Source organism: Mytilus edulis, chromosome 1, assembly GCF_963676685.1.
Source record: "Mytilus edulis chromosome 1, xbMytEdul2.2, whole genome shotgun sequence".
NCBI lineage: Eukaryota > Metazoa > Mollusca > Bivalvia > Mytilida > Mytilidae > Mytilus > Mytilus edulis.
The window spans coordinates 23,927,465-23,948,423 of record NC_092344.1 but is presented as its reverse complement, the minus strand read 5'-3'; the positions used below and the strand labels follow the sequence as shown (position 1 = coordinate 23,948,423).

At 35.1% G+C, this 20,959-nt stretch overlaps 1 protein-coding gene across 3 annotated transcripts in view; it reads right to left on the bottom strand.

Annotated features, from left to right (window-relative positions):
* The window catches only part of LOC139528498 (uncharacterized), a 403,824-nt gene that overhangs the window by 68,300 nt on the left and 314,565 nt on the right, over positions 1–20,959 (bottom strand). For all 3 annotated transcript variants that reach the window (XM_071324531.1, XM_071324516.1, XM_071324524.1), the window contains exon 2: positions 3,300–4,092. In XM_071324531.1, the coding sequence (XP_071180632.1) occupies positions 3,300–4,051 (752 nt within the window). In that variant the 5' untranslated portion in view covers positions 4,052–4,092. The remainder of the gene's footprint in view (positions 1–3,299; positions 4,093–20,959) is intronic.

The following is a 20,959-nucleotide window of genomic DNA, read 5'->3' as shown; positions in this document are numbered from 1 at the left end:
ATAAGAGAGAATTTTACATTTTTTTTTAAGTTGTCACTAAACCATGACAATGAGGTCAAGGACATTGGACATGTGACTGAGGAAAACTTCGTAACATGAGGCATCCATATACAAAGTATGAACCATCCAGGTCTTCCACCTTCAAGCTTTTATGTTGTGAGCAACCATCGCCGCCGCCGGATCACTGTTCCCATGTCGAGCATTCTGCGACAAAAGTCGGGAAGAAAAACGGCATTACTATCCCGATGACAGGAAAAAACATAGAGGATGTTTTGAGCGGAATGCCCCGACTGTGTGCTATGTAGACGCCTAGCTATGTGAGCGACAGGCCTAGAAAGTTTGTGGTAAATACTGAAAACTGTGACCAAAAGGGGCTATTAAGTAGCTTTTCAATGTCTCCGCATCGGGTCAACAGAATTTTCGACTCATTGGGAAGATAATTGTTAACGTACCAACGTTTTTTTAGAAATGTTCTCATCGTGAATGGACCCGACTACTGTGTGGTTGGCAATCAAATTTAACCCGATGACCTTGGACGGTGGCCTGGTTTAGGGTTTAAGCCCTAATAAAGCGTCGGCGTCCGAGTCACATTGTTCAATTCCAAGTTTGCGTCCCGATTTCAAGGTCTTATATGGCCCAAATATGGTGTTGGCGTCTAGCGTTTGAGATTTAAGGGTCGAAGTGTCCGACAAACACTACTAACCTTGAAACTCTTACGTCGAAAATAAACTAAACAGGCCAAAGACAAAGACCAACATACAATTAATTATGATTTAAGCACAGCATGGAAAACTAACTAGAGGCTCTCAAGAGCCTGTATCGCTCACCTGATTCTACTTGGGTTTTTGAAATCATATAAAAAAATAAAAATTTGGCTAAAAGTGACAACACAACCTCATACGGAAAGGAACATGCATGCCATGTTTGGTTTCATTCCATTCAGTGGTTCTCTAAAAGAAGTCACTTGTATGCATTTTCCATGGAGTCCTATGTTAAACTAAGTCCCCCGCTGACGGCCATCTTGGATGATAGATGGGCTACAAAGTAACAAAACTTGGTCAGCACCTCATAAGGAACATTCATGCCATGTTTGGTTTCATTCCATTCAGTGGTGCTCGAAAAGAAGTCATTTGTATGCATTTCCCATAGGGTCCTATGTTAAACTAAGTCCCCCGATGGCGGCCATCTTGGATGATGGATTGGCTACAAAGTAACAACACTTGGTCAGCACCTCATAGAGAACATTCATGCCATGTTTGGTTTCATTCCATTCAGTGGTTCTCTAAAAGAAGTCATGTGTATGCATTTCCCATAGGGTCCTATGTTAAACTAAGTCCCCCGCTGGCGGCCATCTTGGATAATGGATCAGCTACAAAGTAACAACACTTGGTCGACACCTCATAAGGAATATTCATGTCATGTAAGGGTTCATTTCATTCAGTGGTTCTCTAAAAGAAGTCATTTGTATGCATTTCCTATAGAGTCCTATGTTAATCTAAGTCCCCCGCTGACGGCCATCTTGGATAATGGATCGGCTACAAAGTAACAACACTTAGTCAGCACCACATTAGGAACATTCATGCCATGTTTGATTTCATTACATTCAGTGGTTCTCTTAAAGAAGTCATTTGTATGCATTTCCCATAGGGTCCTATGTTGAACTAAGTTCCCCGCTGGCGGCCATCTTGGATGATGGATCGGCTACAAAGTAACAACACTTGGTCGGCACCTCATAAGGAACATTCATGCCATGTTTAGTTTTATTCCATTCGATGGTTCTCTAAAAGAAGTAATTTGTATGCATTTCCCATAGGGTCCAATGTTAAACTGAGTCCCCCGCTGGCGGCCATCTTGGATGATGGATCGGCTACAAAGTAACAACACTTGGTCAGCACCACATTAGGAACATTCATGCCATGTTTGATTTCATTCCATTCAGTGGTTCTCTAAAAGAAGTCATTTGTATGCATTTCCCATAGGGTCATATGTTAAACTAAGTCCCCCCCCGCTGGCGGCCATCTTGGATGATGGATCGGCTACAAAGTAACAACACTTGGTCAGCACCACATTAGGAACATTCATGCCATGTTTGATTTCATTCCATTCAGTGGTTCTCTTAAAGAAGTCATTTGTATGCATTTCCCATAGGGTCCTATGTTGAACTATGTTCCCCGCTGGCGGCCATCTTGGATGATGGATCGGCTACAAAGTAACAACACTTGGTCGGCACCTCATAAGGAACATTCATGCCATGTTAAGTTCTATTCCATTCGATGGTTCTCTAAAAGAAGTCATTTGTATGCATTTCCCATAGGGTCAAATGTTAAACTAAGTCCGCCGCTGACGGCCATCTTGGATGATGGATCGGCTACAAAGTAACAACACTTGGTCAGCACCACAATAGGAACATTCATGCCATGTTTGATTTCATTCCATTCAGTGGTTCTCTAAAAGAAGTCATGTGTATGCATTTCCCATAGGGTCCTATGTTAAACTAAGTCCCCCCGCTGGCGGCCATCTTGGATGATGGATCGGCTACAAAGTAACAACACTTGGTCAGCACCTCATAAAGAACATTCATGCCATGTTTGGTTTCATTCCATTCAGTGGTTCTCTAGAAGAAGTTCAAAATGTAGAAAGTTAACGACGACGACGACGGACGACGACGGACGACTACGGACGACGACGACGACGGACGACGACGGACGACGACGACGACGGACGACGACGGACGACGACGACGGACGACGACGGACGACGACGGACGACGACGGACGACGACGACGACGACGACGGACGACGACGACGACGGACGACGACGACGACGGACGACGACGGACGGCGACGACGACGGACGACGACGGACGGCGACGACGACGGACGACGACGGACGGCGACGACGACGGACGACGACGACGACGACGACGGACGACGACGACGACGACGGACGACGACGACGACGACGGACGACGACGACGACGGACGACGACGACGACGGACGACGGACGACGGACGACGGACGACGGACGCCAAGTGGTGAGAAAAGCTCACTTAGCCCTTCGGGACAGGTGAGCTAAAAACTATGCAACATAGACCCTTACAAAACATTGGGTTGTTCAAAGGTGTTCTGGAAGTGTAAGCAGATTTTGTAATTTGTACCAGTGACACCATTCATTATAAATTAAAATGTTATATATACGTATCGAACTTGTATGTGTCCAAAGCATTCATAGTTTAAGGCAGAGATGACATTGTGTAATCAACTTTAATGTATTTCAATGGCTTAATTTACTACAAACCTTAGGTATTCTTGGCCTTCGTCTTCATCATTAGATTTAAAACTAGGTCGTTGAGTATAAACAATGTTATCTGAAGTAAGAAACGCCGACTTCATGTGCTGTAGATTTAAAAGTCGTTTGGAAGTAGATAAAGTATCTTCTAAATTATGAATGTTTCTTGTGAAACTGGCGTCATGTCTTCTAGTTTTTTCCCATTCTAGTCTGACAGGACATGACACATCACAATTTATTACATTGAAATATTGATCGTGTGAATTATTCATTTGATTGGTATTGACTCCTTTCAAATCCAATTCACTTGCAGGATTTTCGTCGTCAGAAGAACACACATTTTGTGCTGAGATGTATTTCATGTAACTCGAATTGTTTTCAACGGGCTCTTCCACACTTTCAGAATCTGTACCCACCATGTCATTAGTTTTCTCAAAAAAATCGCCTTCTTCGCTTTTTGTTATACTGTTTTCTTCCTCGGAACTGTCTGTCAATTTGGAATCAGATTCTATTTCAGTTTCCAATTCTATTATTTTTTTTCTACAAATGTTTTCGTTATTTTCAACAAACTTGTTGATGAATAAATCTGAATGCTTATATCTCACATGATATTCTAGTTGACTACAATTTACAAATGTTAACATACACAAACGACAGAAAACTAGTGGTTGTTTTGGATGGATTTTTAATAGATGATCGCTTAATCTCAATTCGTTGTTAAAAGGGATAAGACAAAATGAACACCAATGTTTTCGTTCCATGATGAAATTCGAATCGTTGATATGCTTGTTTCTTACAATACCTGAAACAAACAGAAAATTATATTATTGTAACGTACTGTAATTTTTTATATAAGTTAAATTATAAAGGTCCTATAATACTCACTGGTAATTTTTATAATCTTTAAATATAAAAATAGTTGATAGTTAAAATTATAAGTAAAAAAAATAATTCCTGATTCTTCAACACTTTAAAATACTCATTGATAATACATAATTGATTTAGACTCACGTTGGTATACTGTTGTTCATTGTTAAAATACTAACCACACTCAATTTCACAAAATGATGAATGTCAGCTATGCTTAACATTATTTTTTTGTTTATTTAAGAGGAGACCAAAATGTATTATTTTTTTTCTCCCGAAAACAGGTAAATGAGTTTAATGATGATCAATATTCTTTCTCCATCAGAACAAACAAAACATAATCAGACAAATGTTCGAGCTCACAAGACATATTAATAGAATATAGTACACGTTTCTGAGAGCATTCGATTTGCGAGTATTTGGGGGTCATTTCTTATTACGCTTGTCCCGCATCCGTTGCCTACAATTGCAGATATTTCATAGTAAATAGTATTCTGTTAGAACGGAAATTTATTGAATAATTTAATGCAGTTCGTGAAAGTGCACCAATAATGTGTCAGCCATAAAAATGGGGATTGGGTTGGGATGTGTTTATTTGTGAACGATTGATTTAATATCCGTATGGTTAAAAAAACTTAAGTTGTTGAATATTTCATAGAGATGTATCGTAAATAATTGCAAAGTTATTCCGCCGGACTCCAATTTTTTTAGTACGTTTTGTGGCATTCAGCTAAATCCAAGCGTCCTACGTGTTTTTGTAGTACGTTGAAACTTATAAAGAAAGTACTATATTATTTTTTGCATTTCTATCTGTATATATTTAGAGCTAACGAGAATGTTTTTATATCCAAACTCTTTTTGCAGTTCACTGTCAAACATTGTCTCAAAAGGAAAATGAATTAAGGCAAAAACTCTTCAAAAGAAAGAACCTATCACAGCCGGTATGATTTTTAAACAATTAAACATGTATCATGATAACACATTATGGACTTTCCAAATTGATTTTCCTCTGAGTTCAGTATTTTTGTGATTTTACTTTTTATATAACCTGTCCGACTATAGTTTACTTTGTATGTTATTATGGATTATGCTTTATGTTTTAGATACTCTCGCCTATAGGAATGAGTGATATCAGTTTTCACAAAACCCACTTTGAGTAATATATAGTATACAATATCTAGACCGATACTTACACACAATGCAGTATAGTTACATGTATGATAGCAAATACAGATGTGTCGTCTTGTCCTGTGTTTTTTTTAAATTAACATTATTGTTACTTGACAAGACTTAGGATTAAATTAACTGAATACGCTTTTGTTCTTTACAGTCAAAAAGAATGACTATGGGATTGAGTTGATCAAAAATACCTTTTTTATTTCGGCTAGAGAACATCTTCTATGATCTATAAACGCAATAGATTTATACTGATAGCAATTTTGTTTGCATAGTTTACGATTCTGGGGCGCTACTCATGCCGCAAATTACTTTCATACAGCCTTTTCAAAATTCATGTTCCTTGGCGATCCGAAAATGCTAGCGACGGATATGTGAACGACAGAATTGCGAAAAGACTTCCAGTTTCTTAACACCCTGCCATCTGAAATGTCTCGACTGAATTCTGCAAACCTACATTCCATCGAAATTACTTTTTTTGTCATTGAGCCTTGTTTAGAAAAGATGTGATTTATGTTCGGTGGAATCTGAGACAAAAACATCAATATAGTTCGTTACAAGGCATAACAAATACCGTTATGCGTAGTTATATGTGCACAGGTGAAATCAACCGTGACGCTAAGCTAATTTGATTGCTGCTTAGGTGTGGTTGACCTTTTTTTGTTTGTAAAACAATTTTGATTTAAATGACCTGTCTTTCACACGATTGTAACTATTTTAATTGAATTATGCAATTCAATAGATGCGCACCAACTATAAGTTTACCGCATGAATTTAACTTTCTTTTTCATTCCTATAGTTGTGTATTGTTTCTAATAGTTTAAAATTGTCTGTTGTAAAGTGAGCAGGCTGTTGATCCCGCTTCTAGTGAAGATAATGTGATCAGGACTATATTGTTGTGTGTCACACTTGCCTTTTCATGTTGCTGTTATGTTTAGATTGTATTCTTAAATAAATCAATGCTTCAAACCTTCAAGCCATAGAATACTTGTGTTTTGTGGCATTGAGCCTTGAATATATTACCGGCATTTTCTTAATTTATGCAGTTTCTTAAATGACTGCAAGATTCAGTTATTATAAATAATTTACAAAATGCCTGAACATATTTTAAAGAATGCAATGTTAAAAAAAAAGTGAAAGCTTTGAACACCGGAGCGATTTTATTCTTAATCAAGAATTTCAAACTCGACAATTATTTACTATTTGTCAAAATGTTTTGATGGCAGTACTGTAACGCAGTAATTGACTTTTTAGCGAAATGCATTGGTTGGCATACAAGCTGGTTGTAGCACTTCGACCACGTTTGCAGAAACCTGGATTATCATACCTTTTGCTCTTTTATTACAGTTGCTCTTTTATTACAGTTGCTGATAACACTTAACATTCGGCAACTTTGGGTTTCGCCAAAAAAAATATTTTACATGATTTCAAAACCACAGTAGATACAAATGATCGGCTCTCGAAAGATTCTAGTTCAAGATCTTAATTACATTCAACTAATGTGTCATTTATCCAGCGAAGATAATGATACTAACATATTTTGCATCACAAAAAAGACGGCATTTTATGGCGAAACACATGCTATAGAGCATATTTTGCTGGGATGTGGATGTATGAATTCTCAGTATGGCTGAATGGAAACATCCAATATATTGCCTCATGTAAAAAAGTGTAACACTTTCTGTACGTTAAGAGGTCTATCCCTGTTCAAAACACCCTTATTTCAATTGCTAGGGGCAGTTCGAATTTCTGTCCTTTATCCAGGTCAATCCACTACAGAAATAACGGTAAACCCTGGAATTGTCTTTTAACCAAATTGTTCACGTCTTAGAAATGCAAAAAATACATTCTTAATGACATGTCCTCGACTGAAATCAAATAAACAGCAATCAGTAAATTTAAAAAAAACTTCATTTTAACTGCTTCACATGTTCAACTTTCCTGTTTGAAATCTCCAAAGTAGGCGGGGTCTGATCCCGGCAATAAAAAAAAATCTATTGCAACCATTTATAATATAGTTTCAGCACAAAAATGCCGTAATAGTGTTTTAATAATCAATCAACATCATAAAAAATACTATTTTTCTATCCACATGCATGAACGCAATTTGTATTCAACAATTTTATCAATAGACGCTGCTTACTGAATCCGCCTTTGATGAATATATAATGAGGTAATTACGGAGTTACCTACCCCTGACAAAAACTCTTCTAAATTGCCTAAACATCACTGCGCAACAATTTTCGAATTTTCGAATGGACTGAACTCCAGTGTGGACTTCCCTAGGTTATTACCTTTCATTTGAGCCATGCCCGGTGGCGAACTTTGCCGTACGGGGCTAGCGAGGGTTGCCGAAAGAATGTAGGGTGTATACGTATTTTTTGTTCTCTTAATAGCAACTTTGAACGCCAACAACTTCTGAATAGGCCTTCCTCCCACAAAATCATTTCAGTGTGTCCTTTTCCAAGTTATTACCTTTCATTTGAGTCATGTCCGGTGGCGAACTTTGCTGTACGGTGCTAGTGAGGCTTATTGAAAGAGTATAGGGTGTATACATTTTTTTTTTTGTACTAGTATTAACTTTGAACGCCAACAATTCCCGAAGCAATTGAACAGTTCTGTACGGCAAATGTCTCCACAGAACATGGCACAATTGAAAGATAATAATTTGAAGCAAGGCGCACGGAAATATACATTTGGGGATTAGAACCTTCTGGGAATTGATATGGTTCAAATTTGCTGTTAAAATTTCTTACGTGTCTACCGTTCATTCTTACGGCAATCTTAAATAAAAGGTACGAAATCAGTGCAGGGACAAATGAATTCTTTTTCGGAGGTTACAACCTTAAAGTACTGTAAAAAGGAGACCCGACAGAAGAACTGCAAAAAGATGATGTTAACCTAAAATCCATCATGGAGCTTATCAAAACAGGTAAAAGACATTATCCGATCTTAATGAGAAAACAACTTAAATTATTGAACAAGAAGATGACATCGACGACGAAATTGAAGAAGTTGATAAATAAGAGTTACAGATACAGATTGGTATCACGAAATAAATAAGTCGGTCAAAAAAATCAATCCGCATTTTTAAAACACTCAAGCACCAGATTCCATATACACTTACCCCAGCGTACATAGGCATTCGAATCAGATAAATTTTAACTCAGAACAAACGAGCGTAAGGCAATCAAACATGTCCAATAATGACAACAAATTGCCGAAACTCGATCTACCCACTTTTGGCGGAAATCTACTATGATGACAATAACCTTTTGAGATACATTAGTATTCTGCGTTACTAGTACAAATTATAACCAAGCAATACAATTCTACATTACAGATTAGGCCAACAACACAAAATTGTATACACATACACGCAAAGCGTGCAAAATTTGCCTCCACCAACGCCCAGAATCAAAGGACTAAAATCGTTCAGTGACACGATAAAAAGTTATAAATTAATAGTTATCTTACACAAGGACGCGGTGTGTCAGTGTAAGATCATCCCGATGGCCGGAGTAAGAAATTTGCATACAAGAGGCCACCTATGTCAATCCTATTGAAACCGACATTATCTCAACCGCATCAAATACAAGATAAAGGTCAACATGGTTTAAAGATCGAAACGACAATAGTTCATTTCAGACTAAAAGGATGTGTTTGTTTTCCAAATCAATATAAAGTCAATAATATCAATTTCAAGGAAAAACTTTTAAAGTTTCGGTAATTATAAGGTTTCGGAATGTAAGTCACAATATAGTTGCCGATAAGTATAAGACACGTCAAAGCAACATTTGCTGTAATAATTTACAAAATAGAAATTCCAATTCGAATGAAGATAGTAAAAGTTGATAAAGTCTAATAGTCCGGCTGATAGGTGAAATAATTGTGTGTTTGATGATAAAAGCATCAAATTCGGCATGGTAGTGAGATGGGTATTCTAAACAATATTAGCTATCGACCGACCTTAAAATTTCAAAATGGCGGGTTTTTTTTCAAGATGGCCGCCATAGAATATTAAAATCACCAAATTTGACTCATCCTATGTTCTCATATGTTTCCTTTGATTGCAAAATAGTTTAAAAGTATGAAACATAAGATTTATTTTGTCATTTGAGGTACTGTAGTCTTGAAGCTGTTTATTTTTAGATAAAAACTAGTAGTGTTAGCATTGTGTCAAAAAGCATCTGTCCGCCATTTTGAAAATTTCCGCCATTTTGAATTTTTCAAAGTGAGTCCATAGCCTTAATTGACCACCATATACATATTTATCCTTGTGCAAAGTTTCATGCTTTTATCTCAAACCCACAATTCTTTCGAAAATATGCACGAATCAACTGGACTATAACAAACCTGCTAATGGGGTTTTTCTAAATACTACAGAAACAAACAGCATTGATTTTCATTCTACAGTAACAGCCCCTACCGACATTCTATCAAAATCTGCCCGAGTGAAACCATAACGAAAGTGCTTTGACTAACATTCTACTTGCATGAAGGCATACAAAACTCATTTATTTCACAAGAAGGGTTAGAATAACTCCACCTCATTCTAAATGGTCTAGTAAGTAATCCAATGTCTGCATTTGTCAGGAAAGTAAATTTGGAATGCAACCCCGAATAAAATGACAATATTGATTGAGACCGAAAGAAAAAAAGAATTCAAATGTAAGTAATAATTTTTCCAAAAAATTGCCTCACCAATAACTACAAATTTAAAAGTCTAAAAGTCTGAAAAGACCAATTGTTAAGAGATTCCATGCAAAGTCAGTCCGAAAGCCTTTACGTTTCAAATTCACAAGCAAGTTAACAAAACCGTGACTTAGTTAACACTTTTGGACTTTTCAAAGATAATTATTTAGATAAGAAACTCGTTGATTTAAAGTCCGATATTCCCTCAGAACAAGACAATTTCGTCTATTACCAGTGATTTGGTAAGTAAACTCAAAGAAAAAAGTAAACTCATCAGGATTGCTGATAACTCTACTGGGGAGGGTTACTGTTGAATAATACGATAGTAATGATATTTCTGACAATGATGAAGACGAGAAAAAGATTCTTCAGGCTGAGACTAGGACCCCTAAAACTATCAAGGAGAAAAAGATCCGCCCTCAGCCGTATATGTATATGGTGTCCAACTCCAGCAGTTGAACCTATCGCTACTGCCTCTGCTGCTCCTCCAGCTTACGATTTCAGTCGCTATCAACAGCCCTTTCATACCAATACCGCACGGCAAGAGCCGTACTCCATGGAAATATGCTACTACTGTAAACAGTATGGTCACTAGAGAATAAACTGTCCACTCAACTTCAATACAGCCACAGCTTCTGCATCCAGTTACCAGCCATCAAAATAGCAATGATCGCGACACAGTTACTGTCAATGCTAAGTACATCTATAGGTAACTATCTATAGATTTATGTTTTATTTTTATGTTCTAAGCTATGAAAGCAGTTATGACAAGCATGTCGAATTTATGTCACAAGTTTATTTTCTTTAAAAAAAAGTAGATTTTTCTGCAAGTCGGCATAACTTTACAGGCGTAAAAGGCAGGACTGCAAAGCATTACATGTGCTTGTGATGTAGCCTGTGGGGTTTATAATGTAGAATTAGTGAATAAGATTTTTCACAAAATGTGGAACGAATTTGAAAGATGTAAAAGTCTTACTTGGAGAAAGATAAAAACATTAAACAGGCATAATTGTCGTTTAGTACTTTAACTATGGGTAAAAGTTTTAAATGGTTTACTGATAATAAAAACTGTGTACGTCTAGTTCAAGCAAAATCTTTGTTTCATCTATATTTTATATTTGTAAAGAGCACAATATATTCATTGAATTACAACTGATTCCTCGCTGATGTAGTGAATTCAAAAACAGATTATATTAGCAAAACGAGTGATCATGAGGATTGGGAATTTTTTTAAAGAATTTTTTTAATTTTTTTAGGAAGTTATATGGACCTTTTTACTATTGTAAGGTTCGCTAGCTTGATGAATAAAGAGACAAAAAAGTTTATTTGTTTGTAAAAACATTTGTCAATTAGTGTCCTATTATACCTGACTATGCGGTATGAGCTTTGTTCATTGTGGAAGGCCGTATTGTGATTTGGTGTGACGGTACGGGTATATTGCTGAAAGCCTGTCTAATTGAAGTCAGTATCTTGATTCATAAAGATATCATATCAGTTGAACATTCTAGTCTAGTCACCAATTGTGAGATAGAATGGGTAAAAATACACATTAAAGGCAAAAAAAGAACTGTTTATTGGGTTATTCTATATGCCACACAGAAACATGAAATGCCTAGATGAACTAGAAAAATCTTTACAAATGATAGCAAATTGAAACACCAACATCATGCTAACTGGAGATTTTAACTGCCCTGACATTAACTGGGAATCAATGTCAGTACCAAATAACTCAAGTGATAGGAGATACAAACCAAACTCATGGAAATAACATCATCATTCCAACTCACTCAAATCCATGAACAACCAACAAGAGAAGACAACCTCCTTGACATAGTATTAACCACAAACCCATCACTTGTCAAAACATCCAAAAACACACCTGGCATATCAGACCACGAAATGATTCAGACTGTGACACCAAACCTTATTACCAACGTAGCAAACCCAGGAAGTGCTATATATACTCAAAGGCTAACTGGAACACTATTAAAGAGGAGACTTCAATAACATCAGCAAAACTCCGACCCATGCAGGACGTACAAGAAATGAGCGACACCTTTAAGAAAGAACTCTTTCAAAGTATGGACAAACACATCCCATCAAAAGAAATCCGCTCTAAGAACAAATTGCCCTGGATAAACCACAAAATTGGGAAACTCTTTAAAAAGAAACAGCGGCTATACCAACAAGCTAAGAAAACTAAAAAGTGGTATAACTATAGACAGTTCCAAAAAGAAGTAAAGCGGCAAGTCAGGAAAGCAGAATACACATACATCAATGATACTATTATCAAAGGCCTAGAAACAAACAATACAAAGCCATTCTGGAAGTATATCAAATCTAGGAAAACAGACAATATTGGTGTATCACCTTTAAAAGAAAGGGGAAATTAGTCAGCGACAGCAAAGGAAAGGCAGAAATTTTAATCAAACAATTTAGATCCGTATTCACAATTGACAAATCAACATCAATTCCAAAAACAACAAAATACATACTGGAAACAATACCCAATCTACTCAATACCACAAAAGAACTAGAAAAAACTATTCAAAGATGTAAACCCATCGAAAGCATATGGACCAGATGGTATACCAAACAAAATACTTAAATAATGTGCTACAGAAATAGCACCAGGACTTACTGCCATCTTCCAAACATCAATAGACACTGGAATACTACCCGAAGACTGGTTAAACGCAAACTTCTCGTGTGTATTCAAAAAAGGAGATAATCGCGCTGCAGAAAACTATAGACCAGTCTCATTAACATCGGTACCTTGCAAACTATTAGAACATATCATATGCAAGGACATCCTCAAACATCTTGAAAAGCACAGAGTCTTAACATCACTCAACTATGGATTCCGATCTGGCTACTCATGTGAAACACAACTATTAGTCACCTTACATGACTTCATGAAAGCATTTGACGCCGGACTACAAACTGATATCGCAATCTGGGACTTTTCAAAAGCCTTTGATACAGTACCACACAACAAATTATTATCAAAAATGGGAGAATACGGAATTCGAGGACAACTAAACAACTGGCTTAATATGTTTCTGACACAGAGAAAGTTGAAAGTAGTAGTAGAGGGAGAACAGTCGGAAGAAGTCAAAGTGGACTCAGGTGTTCCACAGGGAACAGTTCTAGGACCATTACTTTTCCTATGTAATATAAATGACCTCCCGGACACTGTCAAATCATCAGTACGGCTGTTCTCCGATGACTGTCTATTATACAGAACCATCAAAACAGAGAAAGATCACAAACTACTACAAGAAGACCTAGCTAGCCTAGAAGATTGGGCAAATAAATGGGGTATGCGATTTAACGCAAAGAAATGCTACATACTAAGCATAAAGAACAAAAGCCAAAGATTCTATACACTCAACGGCCACATACTCCAACAAGTTCAGAGCAACCCATACCTAGGAGTGCAGATATCAGAAGACCTGAAGTGGAGCACGCATATTACAAACGTTGCCAAAAAGGCTAACTCAACCCTAGGCTTCCTCAGAAGAAATTTACGATACTGCCCACAGGAATATAGAAAACTGCTTACAGTTCCTGAGTAAGATCTACAATGGAATATGCAGCAACAGTATGGGACCCCTACAATATTGCAGACTCAAACAAGCTAGAAAGAATACAAAGACAAGCAGCACGCTTTATAACAGGCGATTACAGAACTAGAGAAGATGGCTGCATAACAAACATTCTTACCAAATTAGAACTACAGGAACTACAATTGAGACGCACGAGCCAAAAGCTTATATTTATGTACAAGGTGGTTGAGGGGCTGGTACCTGCTATTGATCCAGACGACTTCCTCAAATCAGCAAGACCAAGACGAAACATCACAGCTAAAAAGTTTGACAACTTTCAAGCCACAACCATTGTTGAAAAACAAGTGAGGAACAATACCAGGTGTTTTGACATTCCTACTAGTAAAACACCGCAACATACAAATTCATTTTTTGCGTCCACAATAGTAAATTGGAACCATCTAGAAGACACTTTTGTTCGCGCAACTAGTGTAGAGAGCTTTAAATCTGCTCTCGCGAAACGTCAATAAATCGACGGCGCCTTCACTCCCGTTGTATAAAAGCCAGAATTGGTAGCTACGACGTACCCATACAGATATTTAAGAACAAGGGGTGTAAATTAGATCCAACAAATTATAGACAGATTATATTTGTTTCTTTATATGTACTTTTTGAACTTCTCTGTGTTTAAAAGAAAAAGCCTTTTTGCGATTTTGAAAAGACGTTTGATTTTGTACACAGTAATTCATTTTTTATATAAACTCCCTTTGAATAATATTAAAGGAAAGTTTCTTAGAGTTGTTAAAAATATGTATGATGATGTTAAATCACGTATTATAGTCCAAAATAATAATTTATCTGGCATATTTGCTAGTGAAATTGGTGTTAGACAAGGGGAAATCTTTCTTTTCTGTTATTCCTTCTATATTTGAACGATTTACACCAGTATTAAGAAAATGTTAATATACATGTAAGTGGTGTACAATCTGTAACATGTTTTATTGAAAATGAACTTAATATATACCTAAAATGTTTGTATTATTATATGCCGATGATACTATTTTACTTGGCGAATCAAGTTCAGATTTACAGATACTTTTCAATAATTTTTCACAGTATTGTAAATTAATTGGAAAATAAGAATCAAATTGAATGTTAGCAAAACCAAAGTGATGGTTTTTACAAGAGGAAGAATATCCAACAATTTGAAATTGTATATTGAAAATGAAGAAATAGAGATAGTTAGATATCATAAATACCTTGGTGTTATTTTCTTTAGAAATGCATCTTTTTTCGAAACTAGGAAATATGTATGATACCAAGTAACTAAAGCTATACATAGTGTTATCAAGGAGAGCAGATTGAATCACTTATCGATTGAATGCCAGATAGATATGTTTGATAAAGCTGTAGTACCCATTCTTCTTTGTAGGGCTGAAATTTGTGGATACGAAAATTTTGATTAAAGCGAGTGCATTTGAAATTCTGTAAGCACATTTTAAAACTTTTAAAAAACTCGACTCCAAATTTATGATTTATGAAGAACTTGGGAGCAGACTTTGGGTAATTGGAATTGTAATCGTTAATCAGCTGTAATTGATTAAAAATTTTCAAAAATCTGATTACATGTTATTTAGTTAATCAATTACTTTTCAAAATACCCTGTAATCCTGATTACTTTTTGCTTACATTCTGATTACAATGAAAAAATCTGAAACTGTGGCTATGGGCAATAAATGAACCGTTTGTTATTCTTATTTAATAATTATTTAACATGCTAAGATAGTTTGGTTTACTTCATTAAGCATGGTAATAAATTTGTATACTTCAGTAAAAAAAATAAACTGTTACAGTATCGAAAAGTACGGAAGCCCTGGAGTGCCATGCAAAAAAAAATTCAACTTGTGCGCACAAGTTACCAACTTGCGCGCACAAGTAACTAACTTGCGCGCACAAGTTACTATCTTGTGCGCACGAGTTGTGCAACTTGTGCGCACAAGTTGCACGTATTCTTATAGACATGCGCTGTTTTGCTAAAGAGACTACTTTATGGAACGCCGTAGCTGCCGAATCCAAACATATGTTTATATACATGAATGCACATACTTTTCAATGTCTGCACATGTTTTTTTCTATGTTTACACATACTTTGCATATATATGAACACAGTTTACTTTATATTCACTTACTTTTTATATAAATATGCACATACATTTCCTACATATGCACATCGTTTACCTTATATGCACATACTTTTCTATAGATGCACATATATGTGCATTTTTTATATGTCTATTTGCACATAGTTAACCTCATTTATATATAAAAAAGAAGATGTGGTATGATTGCCAAGAGATAACTATCCACAAAATAACAAAATGACACAAACATTAACAACTTTAGCTCTTATGCATATACTTTTTTTCTATATATGCACAGACTTATTCTACATATGAATGTACAAATGTAGTTCTGCATGTGAATACTTTTCTCAGTATATATGAACATAGTTTTTCAACGTGAGAATTATAATTCATATTAATCTTATCTGTTGCTTTTTTTCAAACTGAACTAAGCCCAAGGGTTCCAATATCATAAAAGGAATGTTTATTAAGAATTTCTTAATGATGTATGTTGTTCAATTAAGCAACTGTTGGAATCATTTGTATATGAATGCAATATAATTTTGGTATGTATGATGGTATGGCGCTGTTTTCTTCATCTATAGTCACTTGGTTTTTATGTCAAAACGTTGAAGGAGTCGATTTGTTTGTATTAAATTTTATTATATGGATTATTACCACTAACGGGTCAAAAGGAGTAGGTCCGGTAAGCACTCATTTTGGCCTCAAATTTCAGTTTCATCTGACGAAAGGTTTTGACCACTTTTTAAACACTTAAGTGTCTATTTCACTTGATTCAATTAGTTTTTGTGAAAGATTTTAACTGATTTAGTCATTAAAAACGATCCGATTCAAAGTGGCCGCATCCGTGTTCATCCACAACCTTTATATATGTTATGTATTATCATAAAATACACCTAACATTTCAATATTAAGGATGAACACGAATGCGGCCACTTTCTTTTTACACGGAAACCGTCTAAAATTTATCTAAAATGATAGAATTTTAAAGATTTCAGTAATTTAGCATGACTAAATGGTGCTACAACCCGATATATGTGCATTGTATTGTCAAAAACAGCCCATATTAATGTAGCAGAAGGATTCAACTGTCCAATAAATAACTGAAAGTTTACATTTAAACAATTTTGTAAAATTGTTATATTTTGGGGCCAAAAAGGGGTCTTACCGGACCTACTCCTTTGAAAAATGCATTCTTATAAAACTTATTTTGAATTGCCATTTTCTTTACAAAGTTTAATGTGTTTTCAAAGTATTCAGTGTAGTCTAAGATCTCAAAATGTGACTTGTTTTCTATTATTATGGTGTTATAGAAAGGACCAAAGACGGGGGATTTGTTTTATGCCCTGCCGATAGGCGTATGGGGCATTATACATGTACCCTTGATCGTCCGTTTTACCGTCTGTCCTTCCATCTTTTCATTTTATTTTGCTGCACTCTAATTCATCTTTGCCTCTACTTAAGTTGATAAAGGTCATACACAAAGGTAAGAAACTATAAAACGCAAAAAGTCACCTGCTGTACTACAGTTCTGCTCCTTTATAACTAGGAAAATTTCATTTCTTTTTTTGTTTGTTTTTGCACTCTAACCTTAATCCCCAAATGCTGAAAATGTAGGCGCAAAACAAGAAATGCAGAGTACATCAGACAAAACATAATTAAGAACTGCAGCACGTCATATCATATTTGATATTCACACTTTTTTAAAGCTTTTCAATACGTATACATTTTATTTTTACGGCGTCGGCGTTGGCTTCGCAATGTATTAGTTTGTGATTAGGTCTAGTTTATGTTGAACCCCAAGTGGTGGTTTAATGATATGTTTTATGCAATTGTATAAGTATTGGAACATCTCATTTCCATAGATAATATTTGGTCCTGTCCCCTCAGTAATTGTCTATTAACTTTGAAAATTTATTGGCATTTGCAAGTCATATTTCTATGGAGGTTATAAAGCCCACCCCCTCTTCATGGTTTATTGACATTGAAAATTTTACATAGTTTACAAGTTTATGTTTGTTTAAAGGGAAAGACTTATTGTAAGTCCATGGTATTTTGTATGTAGTTGTATATTAGGATATCCCCCTTATGTCCAAAATACTGTAAAGTTTTAAGTGTTTTTTTTTATTTATTTATTTTGTCTTTCTTTCCTCTTTTTCATAACTCTGAACAAAAACTAGAACTGTGATTTTAATTTTAACTCAATGAATAACGATACGCGTACAAATAGATATAGGGAGATGTGGTGTGAGTGCCAATGAGACAACTCTCCATCCAAGTAAAACTATTTAAAAAGTAAACCATTATAGGTTAAAGTGCGGCCTTCAACACGGAGCCTTGGCTCACACCGAACACCAAGCTATAAAGGGCCCCAAAATTACTAGTGTAAAACCATTCAAACGGGAAAACCAACGGTCTAATCTATATAAACAAAACGAGAAACGAAAAACACGCATATATTACATAAACAAACGACAACTACTGTACATCAGATTCCTGACTTAGGACAGGTGCAAACATTTGCAGCGGGATAAAATGTTTTAATGGATCCAAACCTTTTCCCTTTTTTTTTCCTGAAACAATAGCATAACATCACAACATAGAAAAACACACGATAAAATATCAATTGGCAGACTTAACTCAATCAAAAAACGTATGATTACACAATGAACGAATAAATTTGATCTGCGATATCTGAATACAAATGCACAGTTAACTAAATATTAGAGACAAACATTCATGACCAACAATTTAAGCTAACAAACAAATTCAAACAAAGCCATGGCAGGACATAACTGAGAAAGCACATTAAGCAAACGACATTTATGGAAGTCTGTTTACAAATAGAACATTTTCCCCCAAATGGTCACGTGGTGTTACCTCATCAAATAATGTCATAACTGCATCAAAGAATGAATGGACCACATCCAAGACTGAAACAAACACATTATGTAGTGTAAAATCGTCAAATTTGAAACATCATTACATAATGCTTAAGCCATATAAAGAATTGGCAAATCACCATTACGAAATAACAAAACCACATCCATGTAATGAATAAAAAAACTACATTACGCTAAGTCACATACAAATCAAGTAATGTTAAAACAAGATTGCCTCATGATTTAACCATACTAAATAAGAGTGAACCCGCATCGATTAAATGACAAAATCATATTAAGTAATGACAAAGCTATATCAATTCAATACAAAACCATATTGTGTAATATCGAAATATCATTAAGTAATTACTATTCCGTATTGCGTTATATCTAAACATCATTATGCAATGTCAAAACCATATTATGTTAAGACAAAATATCATCAAGTAATGAAAAAACAACATAGTGTAAAAAAATAAATATCAATGTTCCACATAAGGCAGCTGTTGCGTTCCATAAGGAAACATTACATTCACACTGTGGTTTATTTTTTTTAAATGTTAAAAACTTTCTTAAACGATCCTCGATTTGTATAAAACTTAGACAAATTTAAAGCTTGTTTACGATCAAAAGCTAGTATTTAGAAGGAAATGTTGTTAAACTTTTGTACCTGTTGTTTCGATTCAAATTATAAATGGATTTAGTTTTTTTCAGTTCACATTACATACAGTCTGCAGTTAATGTTTTTAAAACATTTATTAGATTCATAAACTGTCATGGATGTTTATTAAACTTGGACAGAAGCATCCTCCAATCGAAAAATAGTATTGAGATGAATATTTTTTTTCCTCATTTTTATTGAGCCTACGATTAACAGCAAAAGAAGACGAGCCATTGAGTTCCGCGGAACCCTTACAATTTTGTTTGCCTATCACATTTTTTCACCAGTTGTCTGTTTTTTTACAGGTAACAGTTATATAAATCGGCTGTATCCTGCAATCAGATAGTAATTGTATACAAATAACAGGTACAAACATATTTTTTGCTTTATTTGTACATACATTCTCCTGTAACCCGCTACCATTTTGGGCAATCGGTAATACGGATATTTCTTTTTAGGGGGCAGTTGATTTTGGGGTCTTCTTCGCGGTCCACGTTTCAATTATTGAAAAAATCAGAGACAATGATTTAGATTTAAACAACTAATGCTCAAATACCAGATGTAAATTGCAGGATAAAAACAATATAAAACAAATTATGTACATTGTCGGAAATATAAAAAGTATTTGTACTCGCTTCGAAACAGTAGACAATTGCGCAAGCCTTATTTTTCGTCTCGTTTCTAAAGCTCTTACAATTAAATTATATGTTTTCCAACAAATTACGTATACAATATAATTATATATAATCAACACATTATTCAACAGTTTTGATATGAATGTATATGTTTGTTCAACATGTCAACGAATATCGTTGTATAATGAGAAACATCTTACTTATTTTCCGAACGGAGGATCTTAGATTCAATGAAAATTATTGCGGGATACGGTATTAACGGTTAACTTCGAGGTGTTTAGTTATGAACGCGAATGGTTTGATAAATTTAGCTAAATACACAATTAAGCCAAAATGGTCATAAAAGGGATTTGCTGCACATTTGAGAAATCTTAATTCAAAAAACAATAAATTGCATACGAAAGTTTCCGTTAATTATAATTGCTATTTTTTTTAAATATTTTTATCATTTGTTTTGAAATTTTTAGATTTTTTTCCGAAAAGTATTCGAACTTGTATACTAGTCTCATAACTTAATTTATCAGCTGCTGTTAAAGCATGAAAAAACGTATTATCCTAAAAAGGCGTAATCCCTCTTAAACTGATGTAATCTGGTTCGCCTAGAAATCGACGTAACATATTCAAGCAAAATCATTTTTTTTAAAATCACCTATATAACGAAAAGAAAACTGGGACAGACTTTACGCGAAAGATAAGGCTTAAATTCTTCTGTCATTTTCCTGCTACTAATTTTAAATTAAGAAAGTTCACTCGTCATATTTTTGTTAGAATTTCGGAACCCTCTTATTCATCCGCTTAAGCATGATCATAAAAGCATTTGCCAGTTTTAAAAAAAAGTCTTTTACATGTACAATATGACATTGATACGTTTTAAGTTCTCAACATGAATTCAAATAAAGTAAGGACTATAAGGCATTTGTAAAAAATAAATAATTATAAAACCCTTGTTATGTTTTAATACTTTTTGAGAACATCTTTATGTTACAAATTTGAAAAATGAATAGAGAAATTGATCCCGCAAAAATATCATTAGATAAAGTCTTGAAAACAAACACACGGAC